This window comes from Anomaloglossus baeobatrachus, chromosome 3, assembly GCF_048569485.1.
Source record: "Anomaloglossus baeobatrachus isolate aAnoBae1 chromosome 3, aAnoBae1.hap1, whole genome shotgun sequence".
In the NCBI taxonomy this organism is placed as follows: domain Eukaryota; kingdom Metazoa; phylum Chordata; class Amphibia; order Anura; family Aromobatidae; genus Anomaloglossus; species Anomaloglossus baeobatrachus.
In genome coordinates this window covers 296,519,711-296,537,499 of record NC_134355.1, presented here as the reverse complement: position 1 = coordinate 296,537,499, position 17,789 = coordinate 296,519,711, and the positions used below count along the sequence as shown (strand labels likewise).

At 48.5% G+C, this 17,789-nt stretch overlaps 1 protein-coding gene across 1 annotated transcript in view; it reads left to right on the top strand.

Moving 5' to 3' along the window:
• The first annotated feature begins 6,161 nt into the window (after positions 1-6,161).
• Positions 6,162-17,789, top strand: part of RNF217 (ring finger protein 217) — a 124,748-nt gene continuing 113,120 nt past the window's right edge. Inside the window, 2 exon segments of the mRNA XM_075339943.1 lie at positions 6,162-6,575; positions 6,577-6,936. Coding sequence (XP_075196058.1) covers positions 6,477-6,575; positions 6,577-6,936 — 459 coding nt within the window. The 5' untranslated portion in view covers positions 6,162-6,476.

Below are 17,789 nucleotides of genomic sequence, written 5' to 3'. Positions count from 1 at the left end.
AGGGGGCACAATCGGACAGGTGGCGCAGCAGGTGCGTTGTCCGTGTGCGTAGGGAGCACAATCGGACAGGAAGCACAGCAGCCGCAGCCCAGTTAACGCCACTGGGCTGCTATAGCAAGACTGGAACGGCAGGAGGGAAGCACGGCGCCTGACCCTGATGTGCCGAGCCACGAATCTTGGCGTGACAGGCACCGTTCGCCTAACCCTACCTACCGCTTCCCAACATAGGCTTATGCCGCAATGAGGCTCTAACATGGAGGTGTGCTCTGACTGAGCAAAAGTGAAGACTGCGCCCCTCCATGTTGTCTCCAGCCCCTTTTATAACCTGGGTCCGCCCCAAACCCAGGGTGGAACCACCAAGGTCCAATAGCAGAGTGCCATGTCATCAGTGACGTCACATGCGACCTATCCGGAACCGCCACGTCATTGATGACCTCATGGCAGCCACGCCCCAAACACTTCACCAGTCATCGTCTGACGACCAATAGGTGCCAGATCATAGGGGTGGGCCTCTGCGAGCCAGTCCGGAGTTGCCACGTCATCAGGACACCTGACACCCTCTGCCCTATCAGGGCCTGCCACCTCACGGACATGCTCAGTGAGGTCCTTACCGGACCTAGCCTCTGGTGCACTAAGTGCCTGAGCATGCCCAGTAGCCTGAGCAACAGGCTCAGAAAGTAGACTATCAGTTTGAGCATGCTCAGTAGGCACATCCCAGCACTTAGACACAGAACGAAGTCCAAGTACCTGTGCAAAGAGGCTATTAGGGTTACTTGTGGGAGCATGCTCAGTAGCCTGAACTGAGGACTTAGTCTCAGACATAACACAATCAGGCTGAGCATGCTCACTAGGCAAAACACCGGGCTTAAACTCTGGCTGGGGTAAATCGGCGCACGCATGCGCACTAGCCGCCTCTCCACACTTAGACGTGGTGGAAGGAACAGCCAACTGGACGACCCGAGGCACGGACAAGAACAGCAGCCGGCGCCTGGGCACAACAGGAACCGCAGCAGGCCGCTTGCGGCTATGGCGGCGCCGGTTCGTAACAGACAGAGAGACAGAGAGACAGACAGAGAGACAGACAGGGAAAGGGACAGAGATAGAGACAGACAGGGAAAGAGACACACAGAGACAAATGGTGAAAGAGACAGACAGAGACAGTCGGGGAAAGAAACAGACAGAGACAGACCTGGAAAGAGACAGACCTGGAAAGAGACAGACAGAGACTGACCTGGAAAGAGACTGACCTGGAAAGAGACAGACCTGGAAAGAGACAGATGGGGAGACAGATGGGGAAAGAGACAGACCTGGGAAAGAGACAGACCTAGAAAGAGACAGATGGGGAAAGAAAAAGAGAGATAGAGACAGACAAAAAAAGAGACAAACAGAGACAGGCAGATGGGTAAAGAGACAGACGGGGAAAGAGACAGACGGGGAAAGAGACAGACCTGGAAAGAGACAGACCTGGAAAGAGACAGACAGAGCACATTACTTGGCCAGTTTAGTTAAATCTGTGTGGAATATCTGTGGTGTTGAAATATATGTTGTGAAATGCTTCTATTAGCTTAGTTTTTGTCTTTTAATAACTTCATTTCTATCTATTTGTTTTGTGGTTTTTGTGTGCAGAATACATTTTTGTTAATACATTCTATTTTGTTAACAACAGTTATTAACCCGGGCGAAGCCGGGTAAGAAAGCTAGTAGAGTATAAATATGGAGATTAGTGCTTGACTAGACAATACAGTAATACTGCAGGCTAGTAGACAGACGTTCTGCTGGTTGGTGTAGACTACTAGAAGGATTATGGCATTAACTCTAGGCACTTACATTACTAGGATACATACTGCTTGGCTGGCAGGGACCTTCTACTGGTCACTGTAAAAGACTATGATAATAACACTGGTTACCTACAGCACTAGGATAAATGCAGTGATAAGTGTTCAAGTTTACTTTAGTATCACTGCTCAGTTAGCTGACCAAGACTGAGCTAGTCTTTGTAGTCTACTAGAAGGAATACGGTACTAGTACTAACTAGTAATGAGCGGGCGTGCTCCCCATTGCTCATTACTCTATCGAGTATCGCGGGTGTTCGAGCGCCATGCTTAGGTCCCCGCCCCACGTTTCACTGCTGTTAGACAACCAATCAACATGCGGAGATTGCCTGCCATGCACGGTAATGCCATAGTCATGTTGGCTACTGGGATTGTACCGCTCGGATCCGGAGCCGCGATGGCTCAAGGGGTCTCCGGATCTGGGGGGTCCGTGCGGACAGTCGAATTAAAAGAAGGGAGGGGTATGTACAAGGGGAGTAGGAAGTTCGTGATGCCACCCACGATGCGTGGTAATGAGCGGGACCACCGCTGCGGTTGGGGAGCCCGGTGACGATGGTGTAGCAGCAGGATGTTTAACCCCTCTGTGGGTAGGGGGGTTTGTGTGCCAGGGCCCGTTGGGTATTTGGTGCTTGGGGTGCCGGTGGGGATAGGAAAAGGATCTTTCAGTGTACTCACTCAGTCCAGGAATAACAACACCGACAGCTTGTAAACCAGAGTTCTGAGCACCACTGCAGCTGGGAGGGAGCACACTTGGCTCCATGCCCTTAGTGTTGCTGTTATGTGGCACTTTCCTTGGCACCTTTGTCTCTATTTGGACCCTAAAGTATGGAATTCTTCTGGTCCCACTCACCCGTATGGCTAACAGAGTGAGCTTGCTCTCAGGGTTCACTCATAGGATTTCTTTGGACTGTATTGGGAAAGTCCTATCCCATCGATGCGCTAGTACCCCAATTTTGGAGCGGGTTGAGGATGAACTTGAAGTCTTAACCCCCGTCGGGTAAATTACCAAAACGCGTGAAGCTACTTTCCGGCCTAGGGTCCACGTACCCCGTTGTGCCCTGGCCCCTGCCCAGTGATAGCTCAAGGCCGCCGGCTGCCTCCTCGGCAGTCTGTGCTCCTTGACATAATCCCCTGCGACCGGGGTTCCAGCTCCTACCAGGCCCAGACCAACGTCTGCCACCTAGTAACTACAGGAGCCCTGCTCCAGGCCGGTGACCTCTCCCTCGCAGAGAATCACCTCAGCCTCCTTCTCCTTCCCTTTGCTCAACTTTTGCTCAACTATCACTTTCTCACTTTCCCCTTACCAATCCCCCAAGTGGGCGGCCATATTCTCTTCAGGCCCCCCAATGGTGAGTCTGGTGGGTACAGTGTAAAGTGTTCCTAGGATTTTGATTGGCTAAGCTGTTAGCAACACCAAAGAACTAGGACCCGTAACCAAGGAGGGTGGAAACTGTGCAGAAGGGCAGATTGCACAATACCCTGTGATGACCTGATAGGCCAGGGCATCACAGGATTACTGTGATTGGCAGGCCGAATCATGTCATCGGCTCTTATGTGAGACCTGGGGGTGTGATGTTCGGCACACTGTCATCTGGATGCAGTTCAGTGAGAGCTTAGATTAGAGCAGTGCTTATATATTTGCACCCTTTTGTGCCTTTCAGGTGGCACTAAAGGGTGTTTTTAGCTTTGTTTAACTGAATAAATTTATAATTTAATAAAACAATGTGAGGTCCCCCGAAATTTTTGAAAACCAGCCAAGGTAAAGCAGACACCTGGGGGCTGTAATTATCAGGCTGGGAGGGTCTATGGTTATTTGGCCCTTGCCCACAGCTTGCATCCACACCATAATTGACACATTACATCAATCAGGGTAATGCTTTTTGGGGTTAATGTCAGCTGTGTAATGTCATCTGGCATCAAGCCCAAGGGTTAGTAATTGATAAGCGGCTTTCAGACACCAACATTACTAACCCAGTAAGTGAAAAGAGCAAAGAACACACACAAAAATAATATTTTATTTTAAAAAAACACACCCCGACTCTAGCGCTGGTTCACCAATTTATAAAAAAAATTGTCATGAAGATCCGAAGTATCCGACCGAATTAGACATAGTCCACATATGGGAACCTGAAAGACATAGAAAGAGAGAGGTAAAGAATAGTGATGGGTGAGCAGTACAATGAGTGAATACTACATTGCTATAGTGCTCTTTACTTGAGTCGAGCTGGTCAGACGCTCAGACGGGCTCAACTCGAGTAACGAGCATAATGGAGGTCAATGATTAGGCAGTTTGGCTCTCTTCCCACATACAGCCAGCAATAAACAGAGCGTGTCCGTGGGAGGGAGGACAGAGTGTGTGTGTTTGGATTTTTTTGGACACATTACATCCTAGAATTTTGTTTTTACCACAATTGAGACCCATTCAGAGACTGTAAATGGTTCTCACTGGGGTTCCCAGCTCCCATCATTCAGTGAAGCGAGCCTTTGCTTTGTGTTTGATGTTTCATGAACGACACAGTTGAGCACCCGCGATACTCGACCGAGCACCACGAGTACCTGAGCACCATAATGCTTGATCGAGTGCGGAGCACACTCGCTCATCATTAATAAAGAAAAAAAAAACCCAAGAGACTGTCCCTCTTTCACCAATTTATTATTAAAAAATAATCCACGCAGCTCCAATGCAATCCACATGGCGTTACCACGATGTCCACCAATTCTATAGTACAATTTAAGGAGCCATGTTTTGAGAACAACACCTCCTAGATTACTCCCGGTCAGGGTGCTCTTTGTGATCCCCAGCGACAGACGAGCGGTGATGACATCAGTAACTTTACTGCTCATTACCGAGTCACATAGAAGGCGACACAAAACCCGGAATGTCTGATTAGCGGTGACGTCACTGAGTTATCTATGGCACCATATGAAACTTTCCAGGTCTTGTATCGCTCTCTGTGTGACCCGAGCGGTAACGTTACTGATGTCATCACCACTTGGTCACAGTCGCCGGGTATCACAGAGCGCAGCATGACCGCGAGTGACCTATGAAGTGTCGTTCTCACAACAAAACTCCATAGATTGTGCTACAACATCAGTGGATGTCGTGGGGACACCAAGGACTACATTGGAGCTGCGGGGATTATTTTTTAATAAATTGGTGAACGAGGGACAGTCTTATTTTTATTTCTTTACCTCTCTCTTTTTATATCTTTCAGGTTGACTTTTGTGGACTATGTTGAATTCAGTGGACTACTTCAGTTCTTCATGTTTTTTTTTTATTTTAATAAATTGATGAACCAGGGCTAGAGTCGAGGGGGGGAGCGTTTTTTAAAATAAAATATATATTTTTTTGTGTGTTCTCTTATGACTTACTGGGTTAGTAATGGGGGGAGTATCTGATAGACGCCTCTCCATTACTAACCATGGGCTTCATGCCAGCTGACATTACACAGCTGACTTCAACCCCAACTACCATTACCCTGACTGCCACCGCACCAGGGCAATCAGGAAGAGCCAAGGTGAAGCTCCAGAATTGAAGTACCTGATGGATGAACCACGTCTGGGGCAGCTGCAGGCTGGTATATTTAGGCTGGGAAGGGACCAATAACCATGGGCCATCCGACCCTTATAATATCAGCTATGGTTATCAAAAATGTGGGGGGGCCCTTTTCATTTTTTTAAATTATTTTAGTTCCCAGCCGTGACCTGGGAGTCCAGGCGTGTTCTCCAAGCTGTTCCCATTCCATGTGAGTGCTGTTTCCATCTATTCCAGCAATTCTCCTCCCTACGGGTACTCCAGTTTCCCATTGACTTCTATTATACACGTTACTCGGATTCAGCCCATCCAAGTATCTGACCAGCTCGTTTCCAGTAACGAGCACTCAAGCATTTTAGTGCTCACTCACTCATCACTAATACTAACCACATACGGTGCTGGGATACATATGGTGTCATTAACACTACTATGAGGAATACGGTACATAAGTTAGCTACACTACTAGGATTAATACGGTGATAAGTGCTCAGGTTTACTACACTACCGTAGTACTGCTCAGCTAGCTGGCTAACATTGAGATGGTCTGTGTAGTCTACTAGAAGGAATACGGTAGTAGTACAAGCCACATACAGTGCTAAGATTATTATGGTGTTCATGGACACTACTAGGAGAAATACGGTAACAGCATTAGGCACATACAGTCCTGGGATAATAGTTTGCCTGCTGTCGCTGTAGCCACATAGGAGGAATACGGTAACAGCGCTAGGCGCACTCAGAACTAGAATAAGTACGGTACTACTTCTCCGCTAGCTGACCACCGTTGAGCTGGGTGCCGTACACTACTAGCAGGAATACGGTAACAGCTGTGCAGAGCAGGAAGATGCAGGCTGGCTCCGCCCCTCCCCCGCGCTGGGTGCTGTGCACGGCTATGCTCTCCCGGGGCTGTGCTGTGGACTGTACAGGGGAGCGGAGCGCGGCCCTGCGGTGAGAACCCCGGCACTGTGCATGGGGCTACTGCCGGCCGGAAAGACGCCGAGCAGCAGTGTCGGCCCGGTGCGGCTCACCCCTGACCATAGTGGGCGGTGAGAGGCACGGACCCGGAAGCACAAGAGAAGTACACGGTGCTGTGCGGGAGCCTGGCGCCGGGAATGGGGGATCAGCATGAGGAGGCGCCTCACACCCAGGACATGCAGCACTCCGCCAGCACTGACCAGGAGGAGGACGACGAGGAGGAGGAGGACGACAGGGGGGCCGCCTGCCCCGGGCACCGTGCGACACAAGCCCCGGAAGAGATGCGGCGTCCTGTGCAGCGTGTACTGCGTAGAGAGCGACCTGTCCGGAGAGCCGGGGCCGCCCGAGCGCGAGCTGCAGCGCCCCCTGGCGGACAGCACCCCCCGGAGCTCGGTGCGGGCCACCGCGGAGCTGCCCCTCAGCCCGGCCGGCCTGGAGCTCGAGCTGGCCCCCTTCCTGATCAGCAGCCTCGCCGATGGCGGCCACAAGCTGCTGATGAGCTGCCGGGTGTGTCTGGAGGACAAGTCCATCAAGCCTCTGCTCTGCTGCAAGAAAGGGGTGTGTGAGGAGTGCCTGAAGCGCTACCTGAGCTCCCAGGTGAGGCTGGGGGTCAGCATGGGCACGGGGGTGGGCTGGAGGTTAGCGTGCGCACCAGGGGGTGGGCTGGAGGTTAGCGTGCGCACCAGGGGGTGGGCTGGAGGTTAGCGTGCGCACCAGGGGGTGGGCTGGAGGTTAGCGTGCGCACCAGGGGGTGGGCTGGAGGTTAGCGTGCGCACCAGGGGGTGGGCTGGAGGTTAGCGTGCGCACCAGGGGGTGGGCGGGAGGTTAGCGTGCACACCGGGGGGTGGGCGGGAGGTTAGCGTGCGCATGGGGGGGTGGGCTGGAGGTTAGCGTGCGCACCAGGGGGGGGGGCTGGAGGTTAGCGTGCGCACCAGGGGGGGGGGCTGGAGGTTAGCGTGCGCACGGGGGGGTGGGCTGGAGGTTAGGGTGGGCTGGAGGTTAGCGTGCGCACCAGGGGGTGGGCTGGAGGTTAGCGTGCGCACCAGGGGGGGGGCTGGAGGTTAGCGTGCGCACCAGGGGGGGGGCTGGAGGTTAGCGTGCGCACCAGGGGGTGGGCTGGAGGTTAGCGTGCGCACCAGGGGGGGGGCTGGAGGTTAGCGTGCGCACCAGGGGGTGGGCTGGAGGTTAGCGTGCACACGGGGGGGGATGCTGGAGGTTAGCGTGCGCACGGGGTGGGTGGGCTGGAGGTTAGCGTGCGCACGGGGTGGGTGGGCTGGAGGTTAGCGTGCGCACAGGGGGGGTGGGCTGGAGGTTAGCGTGCGCACGGGAAGGGGTGGGCTGGAGGTTAGCGTGCGCACGGGAAGGGGGGGTGGGCTGGAGGTTAGCGTGTGGGGGGGGCTGGAGGTTAGCGTGTGTACCGTGGATAACCCCGCCATGTTATGGAGGCAGTGTGATGGCACCATGGATAAGATGTCATTCCTGCTCTCTGCTGCTGTTGGGGTCCCATCTGTGTCACCATGGTGGCTGACCATCAGGGCAAGGAATATGGGTACCGCGGACGGTGCTCCCTGCCTGGTGCTTAGTGTTGGCACCTCTTCCGTGTGTATGGTGCCCGCATGTTACCAGCCTTGCCTGGACGGTCGTGTGTGGATAGTGGGGCATTCATCAGCACCCTTGGCTGCGCTGTAGTGTTATAGGGGGGTGGGGTTGGGGGGGGCCTGTAGTAAGGATATTGCTCAGGTTATCTCTCCTCTCCTGAACCCAGGACACCAGACAGATAAGCCCCTGTTCAGATTACGCAGTGTCTGCACTTTGTCAGGAGAGGGGGGGGTGTACATAAACAGTGCCCCTGAGGGGAACATTAAGGCTATGTGCACACTGCGTTTTTTTTTGATGCTGCATTTTTGTGCGTTTTTGGCAGCTAAAAACGCACCCGCGGCAAAAAACGCATGTGTTTTTACCGCGATTTGGTGCGTTTATGGCTGCGTTTTGCTGCGTTTTTGATCTCTGCGTTTTTCCAATGCATTGCATGGGGGGAAAATGCAGGAAAGAATTGACATGCCCATTTTTTTTTTTTTGCCCAAAAACGCAGCTTAAAAAAAAGTGCGGACAGCAAAAATGAAATCTCATAGACTTTGCTGTGGAAGCAAAGTCATGCAGTTTTGAGGCCAAAAACCCACCCGAGAAACGCACTGTGCGCACATAGCCTTAAGCTCGACCTTATTCACCAGGTACAGCCCTATGTGTAGGCCGGCTTCAGAGCGCTGATTCCACGTCCCATAGAATAGAGCTTGTGAGCGCTGCTCTCCTTTCCTCCGATAGTTCGCAGTGGTCGCTGGTAACCGAAGCAACGGGCAGTAAACAATAACATTAAAAATGCCTACCTTCTTGATTGCAGAGAGGATTTGTAGTAAATTGCTAGGTCGCGGTTTTTAGCACTGCGCAATTTTACTCATTACCGGCTTAACCCTTTAAGGCCTTTGTGACATCAGTGATCAACTACAGGGTCATGCATGTGTGTGTATAATATATATATATTTTTATGTGTAAATATTTCTCCTTCCTCTTTTTAAGGAAAACCGCTTGTGTCTGCAGATTCAGACACTGTGGAAAGCCATCTCCACACTGGGCCCTTTGTGAGTGGGTCACTTCCTGTGGGTGACGGCTTTATCTTCTAAGAAAACAACCTGTCTCGAGTAGAGGATGTTGGCATTTGTTGTTTTCCTCCTCAGTGTATGTTACAGGCGGCCATAGACGCAGGGAAGTAAATATTCACATCAGCACTGGTGATACCCCTCCCCCATACATACATGTCCCATACAGCAGTGCCCTTCAGCTGACCACTCCTGTGTTGTCTCCGCAGTCCAAAATCTGACATGCAGGACAATCCTCTGTCTGGGGTCACATAAACTACAGGGTCTAAAGCTCTGCTGGGTGTATGGGCTGCAAACAGGAAAAACATTGAATTTGGGGGCCGCATTATTTGCAGGACAAAGTGACATTTTTAGTGATTACATATTTATTTTCTTTACCACTTTTGGATCACTTTTGCTTGTTTGTTACTGATGTATATTTATAGGATGGGTTTTAATACAGTTTTACAGCTTGGGTCGTTACTGATGTGATAACAAACAGTTTTATTTAGTAGAAGAAAATATTCATGCTTTTCTTTTGAATTTTTATTTATTTTTTTTTAACATTTTATCCTCTTCTTGTAAGTAACATTGTCTTTAGGCCACTTTACACACAGAGATAAATCTGTGGCAGATCTGTGGTTGCAGTGAAATTGTGGACAATCAGTGCCAGGTTTGTGGCTGTGTACAAATGGAACAATATGTCCATGATTTCACTGCAACCACAGATCTGCCAAAGATTTATCTCTGTGTGTGACAGGGCCTTTATAACCAGCACCATATAGTAATTTTGTCCGAAATCTTGTAGTAATGTTCCCAATGGTGTAGTAATGTGCCCCATCCTGGTCTCCTTCTTAGGGCTCTTTTCCACTTGTGATTTTCATGGGCCAATCCAATCTGATAAAACATCGGATTGCACTCGCGCCAGTGTTAATCGATAAGGCAGTTTCCTCTTTACTTTTATTTCTCGACACGAATCGTGCTCTCGGTGCAATCACAGCATGCTGCATTTTGCTGTGAGTCTCCGCTCACGCACCCCCCATACAAGTCTATGGGAGCGTGTGAAACATCGCACTGCACTCGCATGTAATCTGAGTGCAGTGCGGTGCATGCAGCGACAGACAGCGGAGGAGATGGGAGAAAGTGTTCCCTCCATCTTCTCCGAGGCTGGGATACGATCGCAAGATCACATCAGTCGCATGACCCTCAGCTGACACTTGCAGCAGAGGGTCATTAGCATATCGCGTCCGATGCCCTCACATGGGAAGCGGTACACAAGTGGAAAAGAGCCCTTAGGGTTTGTGTGCAATGGGAAAATGTGATTAAGTAAAATCCGCACCTGCGGCAAAAAAACGCAGCAAAATCCACATGCAGTTTTACCGCGTTTTTTCCGCAGGTTGGTCCCTGCAGTTTTTAACCATTATCTATGGCAACACCACAGGTACCTGTGGAAAAGTGACATGCTACTTCTTTTTGCTGCAGAAATTCTGCAGCAAAACCTGTAGGGAAAAAACGCAGTGTGCGCACACAATTTTGGATTTCCTATAGACTTTGCTGGGGAATGACTGTAGGAAGGTTATGAACAAAAACCGCACCTTTTCTGCAGCAAAAATTTCGGCAAATCCGTGGCAAAAAACGCAGTGTACGCATAGGGCCCTATAGTAGTTTCCCTTTCTTGTAGTAACGTTCCCCATCCAAGTCTCTTGTAGTAATGTGCCCCTACCTGGTCACCTCCTTATAGTAATGTGCCTTTATTGTATAATGCAGTTCTTCACATACTTAAAAAATTCTTCTCACCTGTTTTTCATTCCTTCAGCGTCCTCTTCTCTGCACATGCAACCCACAGGCACCATAGTCTTTGACAATCGCAGCTCAGTCAAGGGGCTCCGCTGTCAGCGCTGTGTTTCGGTCCCATTGAAATGAATTGTCGGCACTGTGTGTAGGCAAGTTCTCTGCACAGCTGTTCCAATGCCAGCAGCCAGCCAATCACAGGCCAGCAACTGACGTCAGTGCTGCACTGGGCCACGATAGTCAATGAGTCTATGGAGCCTGTGAGCCCTATGAAGCAGCCTCAGTGGTTGCATGCGGGCTACGTGTTTGAGACCCCTGCACTGTAGCATGACGTTTGGGGGCTTTACACAGGTAGTCAAAACAGATTGGCTATATTTATGTGCATCCCCAAATAATGGACTCCTTCAAATACGGTCAATTAGAGATTTTCTGTTGGCCATATTCTACTAACCCAGCTCTTGTCTTTCCTTGTTTCTATCGGACAGCAAAGTAGCCCACCACCAGAACTTTCTCTCTCAGAAAATGAATGGGGGCTTATAAGGAATTGGAAACCTGCCTGATTACATGAGGTGGAGGTTCTGCATACTGTTTTGCTGTAAAGTGAGACTTGGGGTTTTTGATATCAATGTTGTTGAAAATGCAAACATTTTTCCTGAAGATCTTCAATTTTAGCGAAACGTATTTAAAATAGCATGAAAAGCCCAAGTCCTGACTTCTGTCATAGCATAAAAATACACCTTCTTTTCAAAGTATTTGTCATTTTTGTGGCGGAAACCTCAGAATCGGCCTGTTGGTGCTTTTGTGCCAGCTTTGCTAACCTTAGGAAAAGTGGACAGAGCTTAGCGGGGCAGGACATGGCCTAGTATGGTCCGACAGATACTGTACTTTACCGCTCAAAGTTGGTGTAAATGATAGCGGAAATGTATTCTAGGGCACGGCACATGGAGAGCTGAAAGTGCATTAAGGAAGGTATGGTCACACGTCGGCTTTCTTTCCGTTGTAAAACCTGTTCTCTTGGCAGTAACCAAAAAGCAAGTTTTGCTGCGTTTTTTGGTGACGTTGGTTTAAATCAGTGTTCCCTGACTCGAATCCTCAAGATCGTGTTTTCAGGATCTCCTTAGGGTGCTTTCACACTTGCGTTGTTTTCCTTCCGTTACAATCCGCCCTTTTGGAAAACAGCGGAATCCGTTAACGGATTCCGCTGTTTCCCATAGACTTGTATGGGTGACGGATTGTACCAAAAGGACCTGCGTTGCTTCCGCTGGGCGATGCTCTGTTGCTTCCGCCCAGCGGGAGGAATGCAGCATGTAATGTTGTTTTGAGCAGCGGAATCCTCTGGATTTCACTGCGCATGCTTTTTCTTTTTTTTTTTATTATCACAAACTTTTTATTTTGGCTCGCGGTGGCTGAATGTTCAGCTGAGCGTCCGCCTGCCGGCATGCCCGGGCGCCGGCAAGTGACAGCGCTCAGCTGAGCGCCCGCCGGCATGCCCGGGCGCCGGCAAGTGACAGCGCTCAGCTGATCGTTCACAATAGTCTGCCGCCGGTAAAACTGTAAAAAAAATAAATAAATAAAATAAATCAAAACGGATTCCGTTGTTTTGCAGCATCCGTTGTGCCACTATATGCAACACATCCGTTGCATCCGTCACACAACGCAATGCAACGGATACCGTTCAACGCAAGTGTGAAACTAGCTTAAGCCTGGCACAGGTGTTGGAATCATCCACTGTACAGGTAATTAAATTCTCACCTACGCCATACATATTCTGAAAACAGTGTTGGTGGCCCTTGAGGACTGGAGTTGGGGGACCCTGGTCTACAGTATATGTTTAAATAGTTGGTTTCATTCACCACAAAAGCAGCAAAAACGTAGGTTGTGTTTTTTTGGTTTTTTTTTATTATTTTAATTAAATTTAAATAAACTACAAAAAATGCTGAAAGTGCCATGCTTGTTTTAAAAACGCAGCAGTTTTCCATTTCAGTCAGGAAAATAAAGCAATCGTGTGCCCGACGTTTCTGAAATCTGAGGCTTTTGCTGGAACTGTAAAAAGCAGCTTTTAATTTGCATAAACCTCTTGAAAAAAAATGCAGCAAAACGCAACATGTGAATATAGCCCAAGTGTCATATGCCTCTGAATGACTTGCCGGTCTCTCCAGTAGCTCGTCTATAGGAATTCCTCAACCCAACCCACCAACAATAGGTATTAAGAATGGACAGTTCACGGACAACTGTTAAAGGGTAACGACATTTTCAGAATAAGCTGTCGTGTGTGTATAACACAATTTCTAGCCATGATATAACTTGGATCCTGCATTTTCACCAGTTTTTTCTCTAGAGACTCATTCACAAGTCTGTGTTGCTTGTGTGTGTTGTATCCATTTTTATACAATGAATATCACATACATGTATGGTATAAGTGTGCTGTACATGTTTAACATTGTAAACTATAGAAGCTAAATACAGTGGAACCTTTGTAAACGAGTAACCCGGTTTGCGAGTATTTCGCTATAGGAGCAAAGCTTGCTGTAAATTTGTAACTCAGTTTACGAGCAAGCTTTGCTGTACGAGAAAATACTCACCGCACACACTTCTGGTTCCGTACTTTCACCGCGCTCTGACCCGCTCTTGTAGTCCACACACACACACACACACACACACACACACACACACACACACACATTATGCTCCCCTTACCTTCCGTTCCATTGACGGCCTCCTGGTTCTTCTAGTCCACAGGTACAGGATGTGTATTGGGTAACCATCGTGACGATGGAGGAACTTCCGCTGTCAGACGCTTCTCAAAGGCAGCGCGCTGGCCAATCAGAGGCAAGCGGCTCCTGCCTTTGACGTCAGCACTCTAGCAGCGGAAGCTCCGGCATCAGTCGCGATTGTTACCCAATACATATCCTGTATCTGCAAACTACAAGAACCAGGAGGCCGGCGATGGAACGGAAGGTAAGGGGAGCATAATTTGTGCGTGTGGAATGGCACAGTAGAGGACCAAGATGGGACATTGAACAAGTTGTGGAACGAATTGTCTGAGCTTGCATTATTTCTCATGGGAAATCTTGCTTTGCTAGACGAGTAACTTGGTTTACAAGCACACTCCCAGAACGGATTGTTCTTGTAAACCAAGGTTCCACTGTAATTTGTTTATTGATCCACCCATGAGAACGGACACATGGACTTTATACACTATTAGTTTTTGATGTTCTTGTTTATATAAATGTGTGAATGAGGCCGCGTTGGGACTGTCCCAAGCCATACTAGATCCCATCCCACTGATGGCACTCCTACTTTTCATGAGAATTGGGGTGTGTCTTCTGGCAGGATGGAGAGGTGGCTGCACATGCATTTTTCTGCCCTCTTGTCCGTGCCGACATTAGCATAGTAGTGTCCTAACCCACATTCTTGTAAGCAGTGAGACCTCCAGCAATCAGATACTTGCTGCCTGTACTTCTGAATAGGTATTGCCTTATATACCTACGGTATGGCAGCCTCCATCTCAGCTTTAGTTTTATAAACCAGTAAACTTCCTGAATGTCTCAACAGAGAATGAATTGTTGTTTAAAGACGCCATGTTTTTTGAGGGGAGGGCAATGGTTTTTGTTTTTTCTTTTCCCCTGTATCACAATCTTTAAAAAAACAAAGGTAAAATGAAGTCTTCCAATTTCCATTATTGGTCTTAGGAGATTTTTTGATACTTCCCTTCCAGTTCCAAATGTACATTAGCTGCAATGAGCAGATTCTGACCCTATCCTTTGTATTGAGACTATAAGTCCCAGAAATTTCGAGCTCCCCCCTGAAGTCCCGAAAGAGGGTCAAATGACCCTTAGACTATCTTTTTTATTTAGAACCAAAACAAAATGTTTGAAATTTTTTATCTTGCAGATGAGGAGACTCCTCCTCTACCAAAAAAAGAGAGCTCGGTTGGCAAGTGAGCCGACAGAGACCGCAAATCCTTCAGGTCATTCGACCAGTCTCTGGGTTCCAATGGTAGAAATGTTAAATGACCCCTTTCTGGGACTTCTAGTGTTAAGCCATCTAATGAGTACATAGTAGCATACAGATGCAAATGCTGGACGATAACTAAACAAGACAGAAGAATCAACGTCTTCAAAAGGATGTTATCAATGCCATGGATGGCAAGAAGAACAAATCAAGCCAGACATGTCACTTGAAGCAAAGATGCCCAAGCTATGACTTGCCTACTTTAACTTTACATCATACAATGAACAATAATAGTTGGAAGAATAGAAGGAACAAGGCAAAGAGAGAGACCGGCAACCTGATGGCTTGATACAATCAAGATAACAGTGGAGAAGACCCATCTAGGCTTGAACAAATTTGATCTTTCTACAGAGTGTTCATCCATCAAGTCGCCATGTCTCGAATTGGACTGAAGGTTGTTGTTTAAAAAAAAAAAAAGCCTTGCCAAAGGTGATTTTTGAAGGGGGAGGGTGCAGCGTGACTGGTGGAGCCTGTGTTATCAGCTGTGTATTGAGGTGTCACCTGCCAATGTAAAGCTGGTGTCACACACAGCGACAACGACGTCGCTGCTACGTCACCATTTTCTGTGACGTTGCAGCGACGTCCTGTCGCTGTGTGTGACATCCAGCAATGACCTGGCCCCTGCTGTGAGGTCGCCGGTCGTTGCTGAATGTCCAGCTTCATTTTTTGGTTGTCACTCTCCCGCTGTGACACACACATCGCTGTGTGTGACAGCGAGAGAGCGACGAAATGAAGCGAGCAGGAGCCGGCACTGGCAGCTGCGGTAAGCTGTAACCACTGTAAACATCGGGTAACCAAGGGAAGACCTTTCCCTGGTTACCCGATATTTACCTTCGTTACCAGCCTCCGCTCTTGCTGCCAGTGCCGGCTCCTGCTCTGTGCACATGTGGCTGCAGTACACATCAGGTAATTAACCCGATGTATACTGTAGCAAGGAGAGCAAGGAGCCAGCGCTAAGCAGTGCGCGCGGCTCCCTGCTCTCTGCACTGTGACATGTAGCTGCAGCACACATCGGGTTAATTAACCCGATGTGTACTGTACCTAGGAGAGCAAGGAGCCAGCGCTAAGCGCGGCTCCCTGCTCTCTGCACTGTGACATGTAGCTGCAGCACACATCGGGTTAATTAACCTGATGTGTACTGTACCTAGGAGAGCAAGGAGCCAGCGCTAAGCGTGGCTCCCTGCTCTCTGCACATGTAGCGACGTTATGATCGCTGCTTCTGCTGTTTGACAGCTAAGCAGCGATCATAACAGCGACTTACAAGGTCGCTGTTACGTCACCGAAAATGGTGACGTAACAGCGACGTCGTTGTCGCTTAGTGTGAACCCAGCTTTATCCTGTCTCATATATGGAGACTGCAGTAAACATTTCCTAACAGGAAGTTTCTCTAAAATAGTCCCAGTGGCCAGTGTGAACATTGTAAGGTTACAAAGCTGGTGGGGGGGGGGGGGTGTTTATTGTACATTGTGGAACATAGTATTTAGGTAGGGTTTCTCATAGTGGATAATCCCTCCTAGCCTTTCTCCAGACCCGACCTGTGCAGGTATATGGGCTGCTTTGCTTCCATTGCCCTGTATTACTGTGGTGACGTTTTCAGCTCTGCTTCCTTGGAGGCGGCTTCTAGTCTTCCTTGTGTGACTGTCGTCCGTCCATGTGCTTAGTACGGCTTACACTTGAGGTTTTATTATGTTGAGCATAAACCTGAAATGCCGTGGCCAAAACTGGTTTGTGCTGTGCCTGCCATTGGGGCTCCTGACATGTGCTACTGCTACCTGTGCCGTCTGTTATGGGAGGGATAAGCAAGTTAAACTACTTTAACCTGTCATTGTTGTGCTAAAATACCTGGGTGTATCAGAGAGAAACCTGTTCTCTGTAGATTATCACGTCATTAGCCACGAAGTAGATTTCACCCCCTTCATATGCTGTAAGAACCTCTCCGCACCCGTCTCCTGCCCAATGGCAACACATAATATGGACAATGCCCCTTATACATGACATCTGCCCTCCAGAACTAGCAGCCGAGACCGGGGAAAACTGGTCTTTTTCAGCTCTGCCTTAATCATTGCATATGCTTGTTCCTGTATAAGGGGCTTGTTCACACACAGCATTTTTAATATATACTTCTGCCTGCTGTTTTGGGGGTTTTTTTGGGCGGGGGAAGAAAAATTGCTTTTACAGTAAGGCTGCTTTCACACCTCCGTTTTTTGCTGTGCGGCACAATCTGGCTCTTTGCAGAAAAAACGCAACCGTTTTTTTTTTTTTTTTTTTTTTTTTTTTTGTCGCCGGTTGCGTTTTTTCCTCAGACTTTCATTAGTGCCGGATTGTGCCACATGGCTTTGCGTTCGGTCCGGTTTTTGCCGGATGCGGCATATTTAGCCCATACGGCGGCCGGATGGAACGTTGCCTGGCACATTTTTTTGTCCGGTAAAAAAAAACACATCGCGCCGCATCCGGCCGATGCGGCGCTTTTTCCAATGCATGCCTATGGATGCCAAATGCAGCAAAAACCGCATCCGGCCGCTGCATGCGTTTTTTTTGCACTGCGCATGCTCAGTAGCGTGCCGCAACCGGCAAAAAAACGGACGGGCCGCATTTAAAAACTTATGCAAAGGATGCAGGGTTTTTTCGCCTCATCCGTTGCATAGGTTTTAGAGCCAGATGCTAAAACCGGATGTGTGAAAACAGCCTTACAGAATGAATTTCTAAAAATTTCAGAGTATGTATTTTTTTTTTCTGCCTTTTTTTACAGTGATTTTTACCTCATTGAGATCAACATGGGCGTAGGATAAAAAAAAGTATCAGAATTGTTCATATTTCTCATGCAGAAAAAAATAAAAATCTATAGCCAGAAATTGTATGGTGCGAAGCCACTTTGATCTTACTGGAGGGGACGCTACATAAAGAAATGCTGCGTGTAAAATAAAAACTATTTTTTTAAAAAATATTTATTTTGCTATTACTGTAAAATGCTGGGGTGTGTTTTTTTTTATTTTTTTTTTTCTCCTTTCTTGT